Below are 20,791 nucleotides of genomic sequence, written 5' to 3'. Positions count from 1 at the left end.
GCTCTCAAAGATACTACTCCAGAATTTCTTGGAGAGTTACATCATAATAATAGGGACTCGACTCCATGGGGTTTGGAAGAATGAGAAATGATCCCATTGAAATATATAGTATTCTTAAGGGGTTTGACAAGATAAATGCAGAGAGGGTTTCCTCTCATTGAAAAATCTAGGACCAGAGGGGATCATCTCAGAATGAAGGTACACCAATTTAAGACAGAGATGCGGATGAATTTCTTCTCTCAGTGGGTTGAGTGTCCTTGGAACCTGCTATCATAGAGAGCTGTTGAGGCAGTGTACTTGTATATATTTATGGCTGAGAAAGATAGATCCTCCATCAGTAGGGAAATCAAGGGCCAGTGGGAAAGACAAGAAAGTGGACATGAAGACTGTGAGATCAGATTTGATCCTATTGAATGGTGGAGCAGGCTCAAGAGTCATGGAGTCAGAGATGTACAGCACAGAAACGGCCCTTCAGTCCAAAGTGTCCATACTAACTAGATATTCTCGACAAATCTAGTCACATTTGGACCATATCCCTCTGAACCCATCTTATTCATACACACAACCAGATGCCTTTTAAAATGCTGTAATTGTACTAGACTTCACCACTTCCTCTAGCAGCTCATTCCATAAACGCACCACCTACTGTGTGAAAAAGTTACCCTTAAGTCCCTTTTCTATCTTTCCCTCTCCCCTTAAACCTATAACCCCAATGTCAGGGGAAGACCTTATCTATTTACACTATCCCTGCCCATATGATTTTATAAAACCTCCAAGGTTACCCTTCAGGCTCTGACACTCCAGGGTAAATAGCCCCAGTCTATTCAGCTCAAACCCTCCAACCTTGGCAACATTCTTGTAAATCTTTTCTTAACCCTTTCAAGTTTCACAACACCCTTCCTATAGCAGAGAGACCAGATCTCAACACAGTATTCCAATGGTGACCTAACCAGTGTCCTGTGCAGCTGCAACGTGACCTCCCAAGTCCTATACTCAATGCACTGACCAATGAAGGCAAGCAGACCAAATGCCACCTCTCACCACGGCCTCCACATTTATAGCATACTAGCACACTTTAATTCCTTCCCCCTCACCGGGAGCTCTTTGCCACTGAGCTAATGCCAATCAGTCACTTGATCACAGGGACGTTACAGCTGGGCACAATGCCCAGTGTCTCCTCACATGCACACGACTGCCATCACAGTGTAGAAACCAGGAGTGAGAGTGGGGACTGTTGTTCTTTCCTCCTCTGAACTGTGCCAGCTATCAGATCTTAGTGCCACTCCAAATGAGACTAGACCCGGATAGCAAGTGACAAATAAGGTTTTCACTTGGTAAAATAACTAGAGAGATCAAAGTTTCTTGGTTTTGGAGCTCAGTTCCTCTTTTTTTTAAAACCTTTCTTGGTTTGAAAGCTTGAAACCTTAACTCTGAAGAAGGGTCACTGGACCAGAAATGCTGACTCTGCTGTCTCTCCACAGATGCTGCCAGACCTGCTGTGTTTCCCCAGCAATTTCAGGTTTTTTTTTAGCTTTCACTGTTCTTCAGTTTGTGAATATTGTCACTGTCCCAGCACATTGCAGTCAGTTGCCCTTGATTGTCATACTAAAGGGCTCAGAAGAGATTTACCAGGATGTTGCGGAGTACGGAAGGTTTGAGTTATAAAGAAAGGCTGGAATTTTTTTCACTGGAGCTTAGAAAGTTGAGGCATGACCTTATAGAGGTTTATAAAATCATGAGGGGTATAGATAGGGTTAATGGTTGGTGTATTTTCCCTGGGATGGGAGATTTCAAGACAAGGGGGCATATTTTTAAGGTGAGAGGAGAGAGATTTTCAAAAGCAATGAGGGACAATTCTTTTGCACAGAGAGTGGTTTTGGTGAAAAATAAACTTCCAGAGGAAATGGTGGGTGTGGTACCAGTTACAATGGTTAAAAGACATTTCGATAATTCCATGTATAGGAAATATTTGGAGGGATATGGGCTAGGAGCAGGCAGGTGGGACTAGTTTCATTTGGGATTATGGTCAGCATGGACTGGTTGGACCGAAGGGTCTGTTTCCATGCTGCATGACTCTGACTCAATATCCTACCTACCGGTGACTCCAATTTCAAGGAACTATGAACCTGCACTCCAAGGTCTCTTTATTCAGCAACACTCCTCAGGACGCTACCATTACATCCTGCCCTAATTTGCCTTTCTGAAATGCAGCACCTCACATTTATCCAAATTAAACTTCGTCGATCACTCCTCAGCCCATTGGCCCATCTGATCAAGATCCTGTTGTACTGAGATTACCTTCTTGACTGTCCAACACACCTCCAATTTTAATATCCGCAAACTTACTAACCATACCTCCTATGCTCACATCCAAATCATTTATACAAATGACGAAAAGCAGAGGCACACCACTGGTCACAGACCTCTAGTCTGAAAAGCCCTCCACCACCATCCTCTGTTTCCTACCTTTCAGCCAGGTCTGTATCCAAGTAGCTAGTTCTCCTTGTATTCCATGTGATCTAATCACGCAAACCAGTTTACCATGGGGAACCTTGTTGAATGCCTTACTTAAATCCATATAGATCACATCCACTGCTCTGCCCTCATAAATCCTCTTTGTTACTTGTTCAAAAGAACGCAATCAAGTTAGTGAGCCACAATTTCCCATGCACAAAGCCACATCAACTATCCTTAGTCAGTCCTTGTATTTCCAGGGAAATACATGTAAATCCTGTCCATCAGGATTCCCTTCCAACAACCTGCTCACCATTCACATCAGGCTCACTGGTCAATAATTCTCTGGCTTCTCCTTACCATCTTTCTTAAACAGTGGCTTCATGTTCGCCAACCTCCAGTCTTCCAGCACTTCACATGTGGCTATCGATGATACAATTACCTCAGCAAGAGGCCCAGCAATCACTTCCCTAAACTTCCCACGGAGTTCTAGGGTACATCTGATCAAGCCCAGGCATTTATCCATCTTTATGCATTTTAAGATGTCCAGCACCAACTCCTCTGTAATATGGACATTCTAAGATGTCACTATTTATTCCCCCACATTCTCTAGGTTTCATCTCCTTCACCACAGTAAACACTTATGCTAGATACTCATTTACTATCTCCATTTGCTGTGATTCCACATATAGGAAACCTTGCTGATCTTTAAGGAGCCCTGTTCTCTCCAGAGTTATCTTTTTAGAACACAAAAATACAATGCAGAACAGGCCCTTCGGCCCGCAATGTTACGCCGACCTGTGAACTAATCTAAGCCCATCCCCCTACACTATCACAACATCCATGTGCTTATCCAAGGATTGTTTAAATCTCCCTAATGTTGTTGAGTTAACTACAATGGCAGGCAGGGCATTTCATGCCCTTACCACTCTGAATAAAGAACCTGCCTCTGACATCTGTCTTAAATCCATCACCTCTCAATTTGTAGCTATGCCCCCTCGTACAAGCTGACGTCATCATCTTAGAAATTAGATTTGAAATGTTTACCCTATCTAATCCTCTGATCATCTTGCATGTCTATATCAAATCCCCTTTTAGCCTTCTTCTTTCCAATGAGAACAGACCCAAGTCTCTCAGCCTTTCTTCATAAGACCTTCCCTCCAGACAAAGCAACATCCTGGTAAATCTCCTCTGCACTTTTTCCAATACTTCCACATCCTTCCTGTAATGGGGCGACTAGTATTTGTAGAATCCCTTTGAACCCTCCTTAACACTATTTGCCAAAGCTACTTCATGTCCCCTTTTGGCTCTCCTTGTCTTCCCTCTTAAGTACTGCCTTTATATCCTTTTAGGGATTCACTTGATCTCTGTTGTCTATACCTGATATGTGCTTCCTTCTTATTCAACACTCTACATCTTACTCCTGTTCCTGTTTCTTAAGGCTTATGATTATCTAAATAATTCCTTGAACTGTCCAACATAATAAAATCACAATTTTGTTTTATTATAGAATGCTTTCATTCAGCAAACCAAGAGTGATAAATAACTTGAAGTCTTCATTTCAGTACCCATTAGATCATGGAGAATTGAGCCCACATTAATTAGAATAATTCACAATTAAGGACTTTGGAACAAGCTGTGCATTTAACATGGAGTAAGTCTATGGTTTTGTGACTTCACTATAAAAAGTAATTAGGAAATCCTCTGACAAGAGCAAGATGACCACTGATTGTCAACTATTAAGGATTTTCTCCATAAAACCAATCAACGTTTAATTGCCCAATACCTGGTTTGACAGCCTCAAATGGATGGGCAGCAATGTAACATGTTATTAGAAGAGGAAATACAATTTGAAAGAGGGTGAAAGTGGAGTCATGAAAAGTAGAGACTACTTGCAGCTAACTTGTACACCAGCAGCAAACCACAATAATGCCAAACCTGAGCTTTAGTGGTGTTACTTGTTGAATTGCTTGATGTTGTGTGCTGCACTTTCAAATTTGGCAATGGAGACGATTCTGCTGCAGATTCCTGTGGCACTGATCTGTTGTTAGTGGTGGACTGGTGACTGCCAGATTGTTTGGAGGTTTTGCAAGGTGTCCCATCAGAGTCCTAAATATAAAAACATACAAATTACATTTAAAATCATGCACAAACACCGTAAACAAAATAACACTCCAAACTGACAATGTCATTCTGTTCAGCATTGTAGCTTGCACTGAATGAAAATGTTGAGATATATTGTGAAAGATCTTGCAGATCGTGCAAGCCAATATAAAAAACAACTTATTTTGCAAACTTTAGACTGAAACTTTCTGTAAAACCATACTTATACACAGATTCCTAATTCATTCACAGGATGCGGATATCACCAAGACCAGCATTTACTGCAAGATGTGAGCTGCCTCCTTGAACCACTGCAACCATGTGGCAAAAATAATTCCAAACTGCTACAAGGAAGGGAGTTCCAGGCTTTTGAACCAGCAAAAGGAATTGTGATAGATCAGGTCAGGATAGTGTAACACTTGGAAAAGAACATTCTCTCTTGCAGATGAAGGACTTGCTCGTGACATTATGATTTCGTTTTATTTTTCAATCATCACATCATTCTGGTCTGCATCCTTGCAGCAGCCATCTAAACTATCACTGCTTCTTACTTCCTGATGTCTACCAACTTCAGCAATCCAATAAATAGCAACACAAAAATAAAGACTGAATCCGACTGGTATACAATTTTACACCAAGTAAATGTGCCTTTTAGTAACTCAATTCTGTGCCAATTCATGCTGTAGTCAGCGTTTGAGGAAATTTGCTTCATGGCAGAAGATGGTGGACTCTCTATGCATTTACTGTCCATGTTCTTCTAGCTGGAAGGGAAACAGAGGATTTGGAAAGTGCTGCAAAAGCAACCTTGGTGAGTTGTTACAGATGGTGCACACTGATACCATGGTGTGCTAACAGTGGACAGAGTAAATTCTAGGTAGATGCGAAGCAAGGAAAGGCTTTGGGGAAATCAGGATGAGTCACTTGTCAGATTTCCCAGCCTCCGACCTGCTCTTGCAACCACAATATTGCATTTCATTTAACTGGATTTATTATGGTCATATCTACCAACATTCAATGAAAAGTATTGTTTTGCATGCTAACCAGACAAACCAGCTATGTAAGTGTATCAGGGAAATAGACAGAATGCAGAGTGTAGCAAACAGCTACAGGGGAGGTGCAGACAAAAATCAATTCTAATGAGAGGTCTGTTCGTAAGTCTGATAACAGCGGGAAAGAAGCTGTTCTTGAATCTATTGGTAAGTGTTTTCAAACTTTTGTATCTTCTGCCGGATGGAAGGGGAGGGGTTTTTGATTATGTTGGCTGCTTTCCTGAAACAGCTGGAAGTGTAGATGAAGTCAGTGGAAGGAAGGCTGGTTTTCATGACAGACTGGGCCATGTTCACAACTCTGTAATTTGTTGTCATGGGCACAGCTGTTGTCATGCCAAGTAGTGGTGCATCTGGATAGGATGATTTTATGGTGCATCTATAAAAATTGATCATTGTGGACATGCCAATTTTCTTTAGCCTTCAGAGGCAGTAGAGGCATTGGTGTGCTTTCCAGACTGTAGCATCCATGTGGATGGACTACGATAGATGATTGGTGATATTTACTCTTAGGACTTGAAATTCTCGATCACCTCCACCTCAGCGTCATTGATACAGACAGCAGCATGCCCTCCACTCTACTTCCTGAAGTTAATGGTCAACTCCTTCATTTTGCTGACATTGACGGAGAGATTGTCGTCTTTACACTTTGCCTCTAAGCTGTCTCTTTCTTGTACTCTGTCTTCTTGTTGTTTGAGTTATGACGTAAGCTTTGTTAGACATCCTTAATTCTGACAAATCCTGTGTTGTCATCAAAAGCAAAGGCAATCATATCATTTCAACTCTGGAATTTAGCTCTTGTGTCCATATTTGGACTAAGACTGTAATAAGATACATTCTGGATTAGTGGTGCTGGAAGAGCACAGCAGTTCAGGCAGCATCCAAGTAGCTTCGAAATCGACGTTTCGGGCAAAAGCCCTTCATCAGGAATAAAAAGGTACAGAGAAGTGATCTTATTAGGATGTCAACCAAGTATAAATGAGTATGTCATTGGTAAGAGCACCTTGCTAGCACTGTTACAATCACTACAGAAGAGTTTGTTGACAGTCAGCCAGGTAGTCCTTGTAGAATGAGTTCCCTGATCTGGATTGTTAATCTGGTCCAAACAGGGAGCCCTGGGTGACAGATATAAACCAGAGTTTTTGAAGACCTCCTCGTGGGTCTGCTCCTGGGCCTGGCCAAACTGGCCATCAACAGGTCGAGGCAGTGGGCCATGGAGGGGGTCGTTAAGGCCGACTGCCTGCCCCTCTTCCGCTATTACCTTAGGGCCCGGTTGTCCGTGGAGAAGGAGCACGCGGTGTCCACCAACACCCTGGAGTTGTTCAGGGAGAGGTGGAGGCCACAGGGAGTGGAGTGCATTATTTCCCCCTCCAACTCTACTTTGATTTAGTCCTTACCCTCCCCTTCACTGTTTTGATCACACAGCATTGCCCTTTGATGTGAAGGGCAGTGCTTGTCACTAGCCACTCGGTGTTTTTCATATCTTCTAGTGGTGGAAATTGAATAAAGATTCGTGCACTTTGTGTCTTTTCACTGTGTCTCACACCTGCACACACACACACCATGGGTGCTGGGGAAAAATAAGCACTACTGCGGTTAGGCGGTAGTGTGGGGGATAAAAAAGAAAATAAAAGGAGTTGTTTTGTGAAGGGCACTGCTTGAAAAAAAATAAAAATAAACAGGAGTTTTATCACACAGCATTGCCCTCTTGTGAAGGGCAGTGCTTGTCACTAGCCACTCAGTTGTTTCCTATCTTCCTGGTGGTGGAAATTGAATTAAAATAAAAAAATTCGTACACCTTGGGTCTCTCACTGTGTCTCATACCTGCACACAGACAACATGGGTGCTGGGGAAAAAAATAAGCACTACCACAGTTTGGCAGTAGTGTGGAGGGTTAAGAAGAAAATAAAAATCAAAAAATAAGACAGGAGTGACAGAGGTTCTGTAAAAAAACAAACGGGAGTTTTTGCTGCTCCTCTCCCTTGTAAAATTGCTGTTGTATACAGCTGTAAATGTTTACTTTTTTTGTAAACTGTGTGTTTTGTAATTGCTTAATAAAGTAATAACCAAGAAAAAAAATAAACAGGAGTTGATTACACAGCATTGCCCTTTGATGGGAAGAGCACTGCTGGTGACTGGCCACTTGGGTGTTTCTTTTCTTCCTGGTGATGGAAATTTGAATAAAGATTTGTACACCTTGCCATTTTCCACTGTGTCTCACACCTGCACACACACACACACACACACATGGGTGCTGGGGAAAAAATAAGCACTACCGCAGTTAGGCAGTAGTGTGGGAGCAAAAAAAATTTTTAAAAAACAGGAGTGACAGAAGTTCTGTTCACTCTGCTAAAAAAGAAAAAAAAATAAACAGGAGTTGATCACACAGCACTGCCCTTTGATAAGAGCTCTGCTTTTCATTGGCCACTTGGGTGTTTCTTTTCTTTCTGGTGGTGGAAAGTGAATAAAGATTTGTGCACCTTGCGTCTTCCACTGTGTCTCACACCTGCACACACACACAACATGGGCGCTGGGGAAAAATAAGCATTAAAAGATAATAGAAAGAAAGAAAAAGAGAGAAAAAGGAAAAAAAACAGGAGTAAAATAAGCACTACCGCAGTCCTGTTCAGTCAGAACTGGCTCAAGAACTCAAGAACAGTTCTGTTCAGTTGGACAGCTGGCTCTGAAGAAACTGGATCAATGTCAAAGGATGCTCCACTTGTCAAATAAAGGTCGATTTGGTGATGGGATACCAGCTTCTGAGGAGTTATTTCATCTTCCATCACTTTCCTGAAGATTGAGAGTAGGGTTTTGTTATGTTGATGCTTCCTTTGGAGCCAGGAATTATATACCAGGTAGACAAATAGTAAATTTGAACAGGAACACTTAATGATGCGCACACATCCACAGCCGGTTCTAAGCTGGACACAAGCTCACTCTTCCAGGTTAACTGACCAGCTATCTTAAAGTGGCAGCACTCCCAACTACATTCGTAAACACTCTTCCCTCGATTTTAAAACTGCCATTAATAAACACACACATAATTATCAAGATTATATAAATATTACAGCCAAAGCCAGAAACATTCACAAAAGCATGACAACCACAGAAGAATGACCACTCCCCCTCTATTACATCTGAAGACTACATTGACATGATTAGTCTCTCAGGGGGATGGTGGTTCCTAGAAGCACATCTCATCTCATGAGCCATTTCTAATGTCGTCTCCCATAAGCTACTATTGTTCCACATTAAATGTCCCGAACTGATTGACTGTTGTTGTTCTGTGGCATTACTGTTGTCTCCTCTGAGTATGAGAACCATGGCTCAGAGACACACGACTTAACCAACATCCCTAGTTCTATCTGGACCATTCAGTCCTCTGAGGGACACTTCCCCCATTGGTGAAGTTCAGCATCCAGCTGGTCCACATGGCCCCTCCAGATCAGTTCATCCTTCGTCTGTACCACAAATGACAATGGGCCTGTTTGAGCCACCGCCATGGTTGGGATCCATTCTTCCCCTTCTATGTATAATTCAGGTCAAGACTGCTTTCTTTGGAATACCCTGATGTTCTCATGCTTCTGGTAATCGTCCTTCTTGATTTTGATCTACCATCTCTGGTCTCTTCTAGCCACAGTTAGCCAAACATGGTTCTCAAGTTGGCAGAGGGACATTGAAACATTGCATGAGGCGTGTTCCTGTACATACTGACGTACTTGTTGATTCACCATCCTAGTGACCCCTCCCTTTGTGAAGCCTTTAAAGGTTTGATTCAAGGTGTAAACAAATCTCTCCATCTGGCTGTTTGTTGTAGGTAAAATGGAGCCGATCTAATGTCGGACACTGATTTTCCAGGTATTTCTTGAACTCTCACATCACAAACTGTGTACCATTGTCACTCGTGACTTGTTTGGGGGTTCCCAAATGTGACAAATATTTCATCCAGTCAAATTGGTGCTCTCGCCAACACCAACGTCATGACTGCCACCTCGGGTCACTTTGGAATAAGCATCTACACACGACCAATAGTAGAACCTGTCCCTCTACTGGTCCTACAAAAACAACATGATTTTGCCGCCATGATGTTTGAGGCCATTTCTTGCGAATGTGCAGGATTGTCATGTCCCAGATTCCTAGTCAATCTGGAATTCCACATTCAACCGCCAAAATTATCTCCCGACTTTCTCCTTCATTCATATCATGCTGGGTGTCCTTGGTGCATTTGTGCCAGTACCTTTCCTCTTAACAAGGGAGGAAGAACAACCCTCATTTCCCACATGAAACACCAGTCTGATGGAGCCATCTGCTACCTCCTGGACAGGTAAAGGAGTGATTGAGCAGTTTCCATGACCGGTCTTCTCTCAGCACTAAGTCCACCAAGTGGCTCAAAAGAGACCTTCCCTGATTTTCCTGTTCCGTACCTGATTTGCAAACACCGGCACACTTTCATCCTGGGAAACGTACATAATTTTCAGGTTCCAGTTGAGAACATCTTTGGTCCCAAGTCATAGCAGCCTTGACAGGAAATCTGCATTACCGTGCTTCTAAGCCTGTCAATATTTGATCTCAAATGAGTAGGCTGAAAAACCTCATGGGTATCTCTGCATGCATGCTACTGCGATTGACAGTATTCCCGCTTATGGGTCAAAAAGGGAGGTTTGAGGTCCATGGTCAGCCAGCAGGATGAAGTGCTGGTCATAAAGGAAATGGGTGAAGTCTTCATGAAGAACACGATTCTCAAATCATTCTCTTTGTTGGGAGTATAATTCTTCCCAGTCTTAGTTAATGACCTTGACACAAAACACACTGGGCGTTGCCTCTCCATTTGGTAAGGTCTGTGACAGCACAATGCCAACCTCAAAGCAAGGCATAAGCAACAACTTCAAGTTGAAATTCATTAACACTTTTGACCTGGCTAGGCTAGCAGTATTGCCCATACCTAATTGCCCATAAGGGTGAAAGTCAACCACATTGCTGTGGTCTGGAATCACATATAGGCCAGGCAAGGATGGCACTTTCCTTCCTTAAAGGGCATTACTGAATCAGATAAGTTTTGCTGACAATCGATAGTGGTTTCATGGCGATTAGACAGCTAATTCCAGATTTTTATTGAATTCGAATTCCACCATCTGTCACATTGGCATTTGAACCAGAATCCCCAGAAAATTACCTGCGTAACTGGATTAACAGTCCAGCAATCATACCACTAGGCCATCACCACCTCCTCAGTCCCAAGAACAATCACAGTTGAGAGACATTCTCTAGTCCAGGGGCCTTCATGATAGCTTGGGAGTCTTGTGTAGTCCCTCACTATTGATAACATGGCTCATATACTCTATGGATCTTTGAAAAACATGCATTTTTCTCTTGCTTCTTGTAGGCTTCTGCAATTTTCTTAGGGTTTCTTGTAAATTTTTCAAATGCCCCTCTTCAGAAGATCCAGCAATCAAAATTTGGTCCAGATTACACTGGACTCCTGGCAACCCATTTAGAATTTGATCCCCATGGCCTTCTGGAACAGAGCCAGTGCTAACATGATGCAAAAAAAAAGTTGCTTTTATCAGAAAAGTCCTGTTTGTCACTAGCAGCAGTGTTGGCTAAGACTCCTTTGCCTCCCTAATCTGTAAGTAGGCCCGTGACAGATCCATTTTTGAAAATTTCTTTCCCCCTGCCAGTACAGTGAATAGCCTATGAATGGAAGGGAATATTGATCTGCACTTAGGCTGAAATGATTGTAACCTTAATGAAAACAAATCTTCACCACATCATGTTTTTAAGATGGGAGTGGCCCATTCACTGGTGATTCTGGTTCCAATGCTCCCGATTACACCTCCATTTAGGCCAGATGGCACACAGAACTGATGCATCTTCAGACTCCTAGGACAATTGTGGCTTCGGCCACAATTTAACTTTGCTTTCGTTTCCACCAGGATTCCTTTGGAGACCTCTTTGAACTTGTCCGAGATCTTATGCAAACTCGTGTTTGAGTCCACTAGTCAATTAATCACACTTCAGTTCAACCTTAAGTGTTGTTACCAGAAGCATCCGAATAATGCAGGATATTTGCCTTTTACTATGTAATGTGGTCATTCTGCACACTGGTCCCTTAACTGTACTTTCACTAGTACATAGCCCTTCAGTGGCATCACTTGTTCATGTTTGCCCATAGCATAATCTTGCCAGGCTTCAGATATACTGCCTCAGTTCCTCTCTACAAACTAATCCGGGAATCAGGGCCACCACTGCACATGTATCCTCTTTCATTTTTACTGCCTTCCCCTCGACTTTGGGAAGAATCCACCAGTGATCGTTTCACCCTGTACCGACAGTATGTTTAACCAAAGCTCTGCTGACTCCATGCCTTCTGTTTCTGCTGCAGACTCCTTGCCTATTCCCTGGCTGGTGGTATTATGCTTTGTCCTCGGGGTGATTTCTTTCTGACTCCCATTCTCTTGTTTGGGTGTACCGGAAACTTTGGGCAATATGGGTCACGTGTTTTCAACCGTGGCACTGGGCTGAGTCAAACATGTTGACTCCGAGTACCCAGTCTTACCACATTGATGGCATTCAATGGTTGGTACCGTATGCTGCTGAGTTTCCACCTGGATGCCATCAGCAAATGGAGTTGCTTCGCTGATGACCAACTCCATCAAGGCAGCAATTTTGAAAGCGGTCTTGAAATCCAGGTCTCCTGGTTTTTTTTCAGTAGCTTCCAGAGGCCACAAACCAAGTGGTCCCACAAAGCAGACTGGAGGAACTTTCCAAATTCACAATTGTTCCACTAACTTCTTTTAGGTGAATACAAATTAGGTGATGGACTCTCCTTCATGCTGTACCGATTTGTAAAAATAGGTACATTTCACAGTGACTTTGGTGCGATATAATTTCTTAACTTCAAATAGCTCTTGGAATATCTTCTGTGCGAGTTTCTCAAGTTGCAGACTCTTTTGGATCATCTTGCTCCAACTGGTACTTAAGAAAACTAGCACCACGATGTCCTGAGTCACTTTGCTGACCCTGAAGAACTATTAAGCATTCCGTGTATATAGTCCAATTTTCTGACTATTCAGCAAATGGTCCCATTATCCCAAATTGGCCTGTCATTTTGTTTCCCACCATTCAACTCGAGAAGTCATTCACAGCCCAGAGAATACTCCCTCACCAGCTGTATTGATGTCCTGTTCCTCCCTGGCATTGCCCACAGTCCAAATACCCTCATGACCGTTCTCTGCAATGACTTTGGTAGCTCTCATGTGTGTATTCTCTTTTGCAGCTGTCGACTCAAGTCCCCTCATGACTGCTGCTCTCAGCCCGCTACCCGATGAGGATCTCCTTCCTGGTCCTGGAGACCCCTGAAGACCACCTCCCTTGATATTTCCTCCCTAATCCTGCACTGTCTCTAACGTCAGGGCAATATCTCTGGAGATGAAAAAAGGCATTGCACACAGTTTGTGGGCCGGATCCCACTCTTGTCGTCAGTTGTTAATTGTAGTGCTTCCTTTGGAAGAAGAAATTATGTACCAGGTAAACAAATAATAAATCTGAACAGGAATAAGTCACTGACAATGCTCACTTTCACAACCAGTTACCACTTGTTATTTCTGGCTGAAAACAAATGTGGTCATTTTCGGTTCATCTTTTGAACTCACTTGCTGTGTTCTTCCATCTTTGCAGATAGGAGAAGATTGCAATTGCAATTTTCCTTAAGTTGAGGCCCATAATAACTCATGGTTGTCCAGTTTTGAACATGCAGATCTGAATCAATTCCATTTTGCAACAGTTAGACACAACGATGGGTAAAGATATCAACTCCATTAGGACAGAGATAGTCCTCATACCAACATAATCGATAGATTAGCGAGAATGATGTCAAATATGTATCAACACGATTAGATTAGTGAGAATGATGTCAAGTATGTTTTTCTTTAGTGCTGCTTGTCATATCATTCATCATAACAGCAGCTTGACAGCTACAGCTTTGAGGAGTCAGCCACCTCAGTTATCAGTGTGCTGTCAAAATACTCTTGGTGATTGATACTGAAGTCTGCCACTCAAGGTACAACCTACACCCTTGTTGTCTTTAATGTTCCTTCCAATTGCTTACTGATGAAGCAGTAAAGAACAAGAAATGTGAGAAGCAAGGGAACCTGGGTATTCCAAAAGATGTTTTCAGTGTTTCTTTTGTTCTTATTAACCAGATTTAAATCCTTTCCTGTGTAAGCAGCAACAGTCCTTCACTTCTCCCACATTTCAGCCAATTCTCAGCATATGCCAGATGGAGTCATAGAGATGTATAGCACGGAAACAGACCCTTCGGTTCAACTCATCCAGGCCAACCAGATATCCTAACCTAATCTAGTGCCATTTGCCAGTATGCCCATATCCCTCTAAACTCTTCCTATTCATATACCCATTCGATGACTTTTAAATGCTATTATTGTACCAGCCTCCAACACTTCCTCTGGCAGCTCATTCCATACATGCACCACTCTGTATGTGAAAAGGCTGCCCTTTCGGTCTCTTTTATATCTTCCCCTCACTCTAAACCTATGCCATCTAGTTCTAGACTCCCCCACCCTAGGGAAAAGGCTTTCTCTATTTATCTAATCCATGCCCCTCATGATTTTAGGTGACAGACCTGAAGATGCACAACATTCAAATTAACCATGGAAGAGTAACCTTGTAACTGGATCAGTGGAGAAATAACCTCCAAAGCAGAATTAAATCAACTGCTGACAGCTCTCCATGTGGGCCCCTTATTTGTACAAGTATACTTTCAACAATTTTTACATGTTGGCAAATAATTTATTTTGCTTCTTACTTACAGTCCTACTTGTCCTGCAAGCTACATTTAAAAAGAAACATGTAAATTTTCGAATTCGATACAGAATACTTTTACCCCACAAAAGGGAATCTTAACATACCGCCAAGTATGTTACTTACAACATCACTTGAACTGGATAAGGTAGAAGATGCAGAGGACAATGGACCAGACGATGAATTTGAAGAGTGTTTACTGAGACATGTTTCAGAGGTCCTGCATCTGGGCTGGCTTATGACTGCACACTCTTCCGAAATATTGTTGTTACATTTATCCAGCTGTGGTGGGCCAACGAGCAAAGTCACATCGTTCCCTGAGAAAGGAGGAGAAAAAAAGTTTGCCAATACAGGAACTCTGTCCGAAATGATCTTTTTTTTCATAAGCATCAATTTGCAGCTATTTACCGATCAATATTCATCACACAATATAACCTCAAAAGTTCTATCCCATTAGCATCCGAAGAAAAGTAACAATTCAGTGCCTTCTGAGCTCTCAGAAGGTGTAGGGTGACACGAAATTCCACTATTGCCCTGTAACTGAAAAGTGGCCACTTAGCTGATCAATGAAGAATCTTGACATTTACAAGATACTTCAATGCTTGTTATGAGGGATAACTTCAGAAATTCCAGCTATTCAGCCTGGAGAACAGGCAGCTAAGGTTTAGAGGTATCCAAGCTAAGGAAATAGAAATGGTATTTATGATGTCAGTTTCAACAATGAAAATAGGACAAGCTACAGATTCTTCACATTATATTTGGCTCCAGCTTGTCAGCGATAAACATGTAATGACATGGAGGTATGGCTCGGGTACAGGTAGCTGGGATCAAGGGAATCCTTGGAGGGTATTTAGATTAGATTACTTAGTGTGGAAACAGGCCCTTCGGCCCAACAAGTCCACACCGACCCGCCGAAGTGCAACCCACCCAGACCCATTCCCCTACATTTACCCCTTCACCTAACACTATGGGCAATTTAGCATGGCCAATTCATCTAACGTGCACATTTTTGGACTGTGGGAGGAAACCAGAGCACCCGGAGGGAACCCACGCAGACACGGGGAGAATGTGTATATATCGGGAATACATGAGTTTACTGAAGGAGGAAATCAGGAAGGTGAAAAAGGGGCATGAGATAGCCTTGGCTGGGTAGATTAGGGTGAATCCACAAGTTCTTTAAATATATTAAAGGATAATGAATAACGAGGGAGGGAATATGGAAAATAAAGAGCATGAAAGTATGGAAAGGATTAAAGCATGAAGAGCACTGGCAATCTATTACAAGGGGTCTGTGTAATGCTACACTAATCAATAAGGTCACTGTGGCAGGATGGGGCCACTGTGGCAGGATGGGATAAGAATAGTGGAATGCTCCTACACCAATTAGCAGAGTTAAGTTGGGGCTGAAAGGTCACTATTGCGGGATTAGATAACAACAATTAGCAAAGTCAGATTCGCTTGCGAAATATCATCAAGGCAGGTTGGAACAAGTCATGACAGTAAATATTTAGGACATGACATTAAATATCTAATTAATAGTTAGTAGAGTCAGCATGGAATAGGAGATCATTGTGGTAGATGGGATAGTAAAATACCTAATCGTGACATTAGAATAATATTAAGTAGAATGTAGGAAAAACTAGAGTGCCAAAAGTAGAGAGATAATACAAACTAACTTTATTGGAGATGCCGGTGTTGGACTGGGGTGTACAAAGTTAAAAATCACACAACATCAGGTTATAGTCCAACAGGTTTAATTGGAAGCACACTAGCTTTCGGAGCGACGCTCCTTCATCAGGTGATTGCTCCATCAGGTGACAATGCTCCGAAAGCTAGTGTGCTTCCAATTAAACCTGTTGGACTATAACCTGATGTTGTGTGATTTTTAACTTTATTGGTTTATTGTAAATCTAGAGTGAGGTAATTCTTACACAGTTTGGCATACTGATAAGCTAACAAAAACATGATAGCGAAAAGGTATAAAGAGCCACGGACCCAGAGGTTTGGGGGCATTCAAGAATTCACTTTGAGTGCCATGGTTTTTTGTTTGCAAATAAACAACCTACTTCTTGAAGAACTCTCAGTGTTTCCTGGTGCTTTTCTACATTTTCTCCACGACAGAAATAGGACCCTTCAAGGGCCAAACTGGAAATTTACAGGAGATGGTGAGATCCTCGATGTATATGGGTGATATAGTGGCTCAGTGGTTACCTGGGTTCGATTCCAGTCTCAGATGACTGCCTATATGGAGTTTGTATTGTCTCCTGGTGTCTGCGTGGGTTTGCTCCAGTTTCTTCCCACAATCCAAAGATGTGCAGATTAGGTTAATTGGTCATGCTAAATTGCCCATAGTGTTCAGGGATGTGTCGGTTAGGTGCATTAGTCATGGACAAGTGTAGAGTAATAGGGTAGGGAATGAGTCTGGGTGGGTTACTCTTCGGAGGGTCAGTGTGGACTTGTTGAGTCAAACAGCCTGCTGTTTCCATACTGTAGGGATTCTATGATCTATGATGAATATTTCTCTTGTGTTTACCATGGAGAACAACACGAAGACTTGGGAACTTGGGGAAGTTAGTGGACATATCTTGGGGGCAGTCCACGTCACAGGAGAGATGGTGTTGGATGTATTAGAACGCACGAAGGTGGATAAATCTCCTGGTCCTGACCAGTGTATCAAAGAACACTGCAAAAGGCTACAGAAGAAATTGCAAGGGCCTTGGCTGACATTTTGCATCATCATTAGCCAAGGGGGAGGTCCTGGAAGACTGGAGGGGAGTGAATTAGAATTAGAATTCCCACTGTGTAGAAACAGGCTCTTCGGCCCAGCAAGTCCACACTGACCCTCCAAAGAGTAATCGACCCAGATCCATTCCCTTATTACTCTACATTTCCTCCTGACAAATGCACCTAACCTACACATCTCTGAACACTATGAGCAATTTAGCATGGCCAATTCACCTAACCTGCTCTTTGGATTGTGGGAGGAAACCAGAGCACCCAGAGGAAACCCATGCAGACACAGGGACAATATGCAAACTCCACACAGACAGTCACCAGAGGCTGGAATCGAAACCAGGAACCTGGTGGTGTAAGGCAGCAATGTTAGTCACTGTGCCGCCCCTAATTAGATGTTGTGCCCTATTCAAAAAATGGGCTGTAAAGAAAAACCTGGGAACTAAAGACCAATAAACCCAAGATCTGTGGTAGGTAAGTTACTTAAGATTCTGAGAGATAAGATTATACATGCATTTGGAAAGACATGGTTTGATTAGGAGTAGTTAGCATGGCTTTGTGCGTGGGAGAACATGCCTCACAAAGTTGTGAAGAGCTCTTTAAAGTGACCAGGAAGGTTGACGAGAGCAGGGTGGTAGATGTCGTCTATATGGATTTCAGTAAGGCCTTTGATAAGGTTCCACAAGGTAGGCTGCTCAGGAAGGTTAGATTGCATGGAATCCAGGAGGAGCTGGATACACAAATGGCTTGATGGTAGCAAACAGAGGGTAACAGTGGAAGGTTGCTTATCAGACTGGATGCCTGTGGCTCGGGGAGTGTGTCAGAGGTTGGTGCTGGGCCCATTGCTGTTTGTTATCTATATCATTGATTTGGATGAGAATATACAAGGCATGATTAATAAGTTTGCAGATGACATGAAAATAGATAGTATCATGAACATGATATCATGAGAAAGGTTATCAGAAATTGCAGCAGGATCTTGATCTGGAGAAGTGAGCCAAGAAATGGCAAATGTAGATTAATAGATTAATGTGAGGTCTTGCATTTTGGAAAAGTCAAATCAAGGTAGGAGTTTCATGGTGAATGGTAGTGCCTTAAGAAGTGTAGTGGAACAGAGGGATCTTGGAGTTCAGGTGCACGGTTCACTGAAAGTGGAGTCACAGGCAGACAGGGATGTGAAGGCAGCTTTTGGCACACTGGCCTTCATCAGTCAGGGCAATGAGTATAGAAGTTGAAAAGTTACGTTGCAGTTGAACAGGACATTGGTGAGGCTGCACTTGAAGTACTGTGTTTAGTTTTGGTCATCTTATCATAGGAAAGAGGTTATTAAGCTGAAAAGAATGGAGAAGAATTAGAAGGATGTTTCCAGGGCTTAATAGTCTGATTTATAGGGAGAGGTTGAACAAGCGGTTTTTAAATCTTTAAAGCATAGTAGACGGAGGAGGGAGTCTCTACAAGTGTATGACATCATGAGGGGTATGGATAGGGTGAATGCACTCAGTCTTTTCTCCAGGGTTGGGGAATCGAGGACGAGTTAGGTGGGAAAGAATAAAATGGAATCTGACAGGCAACTTTTTTTTTAAAAAACACAGAGGGCGGTATGCATGTGGAATGAGCTGCAAGTGGAAGTCATTGAGATGGGTACATGAACATTTAAAAAGCATTTAGACAAGTACGTGGATAGGAAAAGTTTAAAAGGATATGGGTTAAGTACAGGGAAACGTGGTTAGAGTGGATGAACATTTTGGTCAGCATGGACCAGCTTGGGCCAAAAGGCCTTTCTCGATATTGTAGAACTCTATGAGAACATTAAGTTTCTTTTAGTTATTAGTTACTAGAAATTACTACAAATAATTTAGTCACAAAACACCTACCATTAAATGGAGAATCATTACTGTTTGGTGGTCCCCAATGCTCATGTATCCAAGACCTGTAGTCAGCAACTTCCTGAGTTACTCTGATTATTCGACCCAATATACTGTTAAAATATACAGAATATTAAAAATGGATAGTTCTGGAAAGATAAATTATAATGTGTTACATAAGGAGACTTAAATTGCTCAAAAAAATCTTACCTTTCACAGTCTCTGTTTGGGAAATATTTTGCATTTGGAGATACAGCGTGACTTAGAACAACATAGGCATAATCAAAGGCTTGCTTTACCTGCATGGCACCATATGAACTCCTACCAACATCATTTTCTTTAGAAAAGAGAAAAACAAAAATTACTCAACACACCATGGACACTATATGCCCAAGTCTAATTCTATAAAATGAAACAAAATATACCAAATTAAAATGCACTGGTCCAGATGTTATCACATAATCAAAGATTATGACAGAGTAAAAAAGTAATAGTTACTTTACCCACAGTTATTGCATCCATAGATGCTCAGCTAAGAGCAGGGAACTGCCAGCCATACCCATATGCCCTGCTTCAGTCAAATTCACGGAGGGAATTTGTGCCAAAATAAATTACTACAAAGTTGTGCATTTTATGCACACCAGTTATGCCTAAATGACATCAATCCTCAGCTAAACAATGTAGAATGCAGTGTACAATTCTGACAAAGCTAATATCAAAAGTATACAGAAGTACTGGAGATTGCAGAACAGATCATAAAGTATGAGACCAGAACTGTATGTATACATATCAAGGAAGGTCTAATAATCTAGGTCTCGTTTCTCTTGAAAAACTAATGCTCAAGAGATATTTAAAATCATGCAAAGTTTTGATAGAGTAGATATACAGACAAAGTGTTTCCTAGAGTGGGAAGAGCATAACGTCATCAAATATTAGATAGTCACCAAGAAATCTAAGAGGGAATTCAGAAGCAACTGGTTCACCCAAAGAGTTGAAAGAATTTATAACCACAGGGAGTGGTTGAAGCAAATAGCCTAAATGCTTTAAGAAAAGCCAGATAAGCGTATCTAACAGAGTATTTGGGTGGTGAATTTTAATGAAGAGCGGAAAAGTCTTAAGGAGAGCATCAGCACTGCCATGGACAGTTGGGTTAAATGGCCTGGTGCCGTGCTGGCCACACAGGACCTTGTAGCAGGGCACTTAGAAAGCAGTGGCAGAATCAGGCAGAGTCAGCACGGATTTTTGAAGGAGAAATCATGTTTGACAAATCTGTCAGAGTTGTATGAAGATTAAACTAGTAGAGTTGACAAGGGGGAGCCAGTCGATGTGGTGTATTTGGACTTCAGAAAACATTTGACAAAGTCCCTATAAGAGATCATGGTGCGAGATCAAATTGCATGGGATTGGGCGAAGTGCTGGCAGAGAGGAAACAAAGAGTAGGAATTAATGGGTCCTTTTCAAATTGGCAGGCAGTAACGCGTGGTGTGCCACAGGGTTTGGTGCTAAGACCCTAGCTGTTTACAATATGTATTAATGATTTTGATGAGGGAACAAAATACAACGTCTCAAAGTTTGCAGATGATACCAAGTTGGGTAGGAGGGTGAACTTTGACGTGGATGCAGAGATCCTTCAGCATGATCTGGACAGGTTGGGAGAGTAGGAAACCCCTTGGCAGATGTGGTATAATTTGGATAAATGGGAGGTTATTCACTTTTCACTTTGGAAGCCAAAACAAGGTGGCAGACTACTACCTGAATGCTGTAAATTGG

At 42.2% G+C, this 20,791-nt stretch overlaps 1 protein-coding gene across 1 annotated transcript in view; it reads right to left on the bottom strand.

The window, feature by feature from the left end:
- The window catches only part of tent4b (terminal nucleotidyltransferase 4B), a 94,710-nt gene that overhangs the window by 8,740 nt on the left and 65,179 nt on the right, over positions 1–20,791 (bottom strand). The window contains exons 8-11 of the mRNA XM_072547324.1: positions 19,232–19,358; positions 19,031–19,134; positions 14,550–14,740; positions 4,393–4,563 (exon numbers count right to left, since the gene is read on the bottom strand). Coding sequence (XP_072403425.1) covers positions 4,393–4,563; positions 14,550–14,740; positions 19,031–19,134; positions 19,232–19,358 — 593 coding nt within the window. The remainder of the gene's footprint in view (positions 1–4,392; positions 4,564–14,549; positions 14,741–19,030; positions 19,135–19,231; positions 19,359–20,791) is intronic.

Source organism: Chiloscyllium punctatum, chromosome 26 (genome assembly GCF_047496795.1).
Source record: "Chiloscyllium punctatum isolate Juve2018m chromosome 26, sChiPun1.3, whole genome shotgun sequence".
Lineage (NCBI taxonomy): Eukaryota > Metazoa > Chordata > Chondrichthyes > Orectolobiformes > Hemiscylliidae > Chiloscyllium > Chiloscyllium punctatum.
This window is presented reverse-complemented; position numbering and strand designations above follow the sequence as displayed.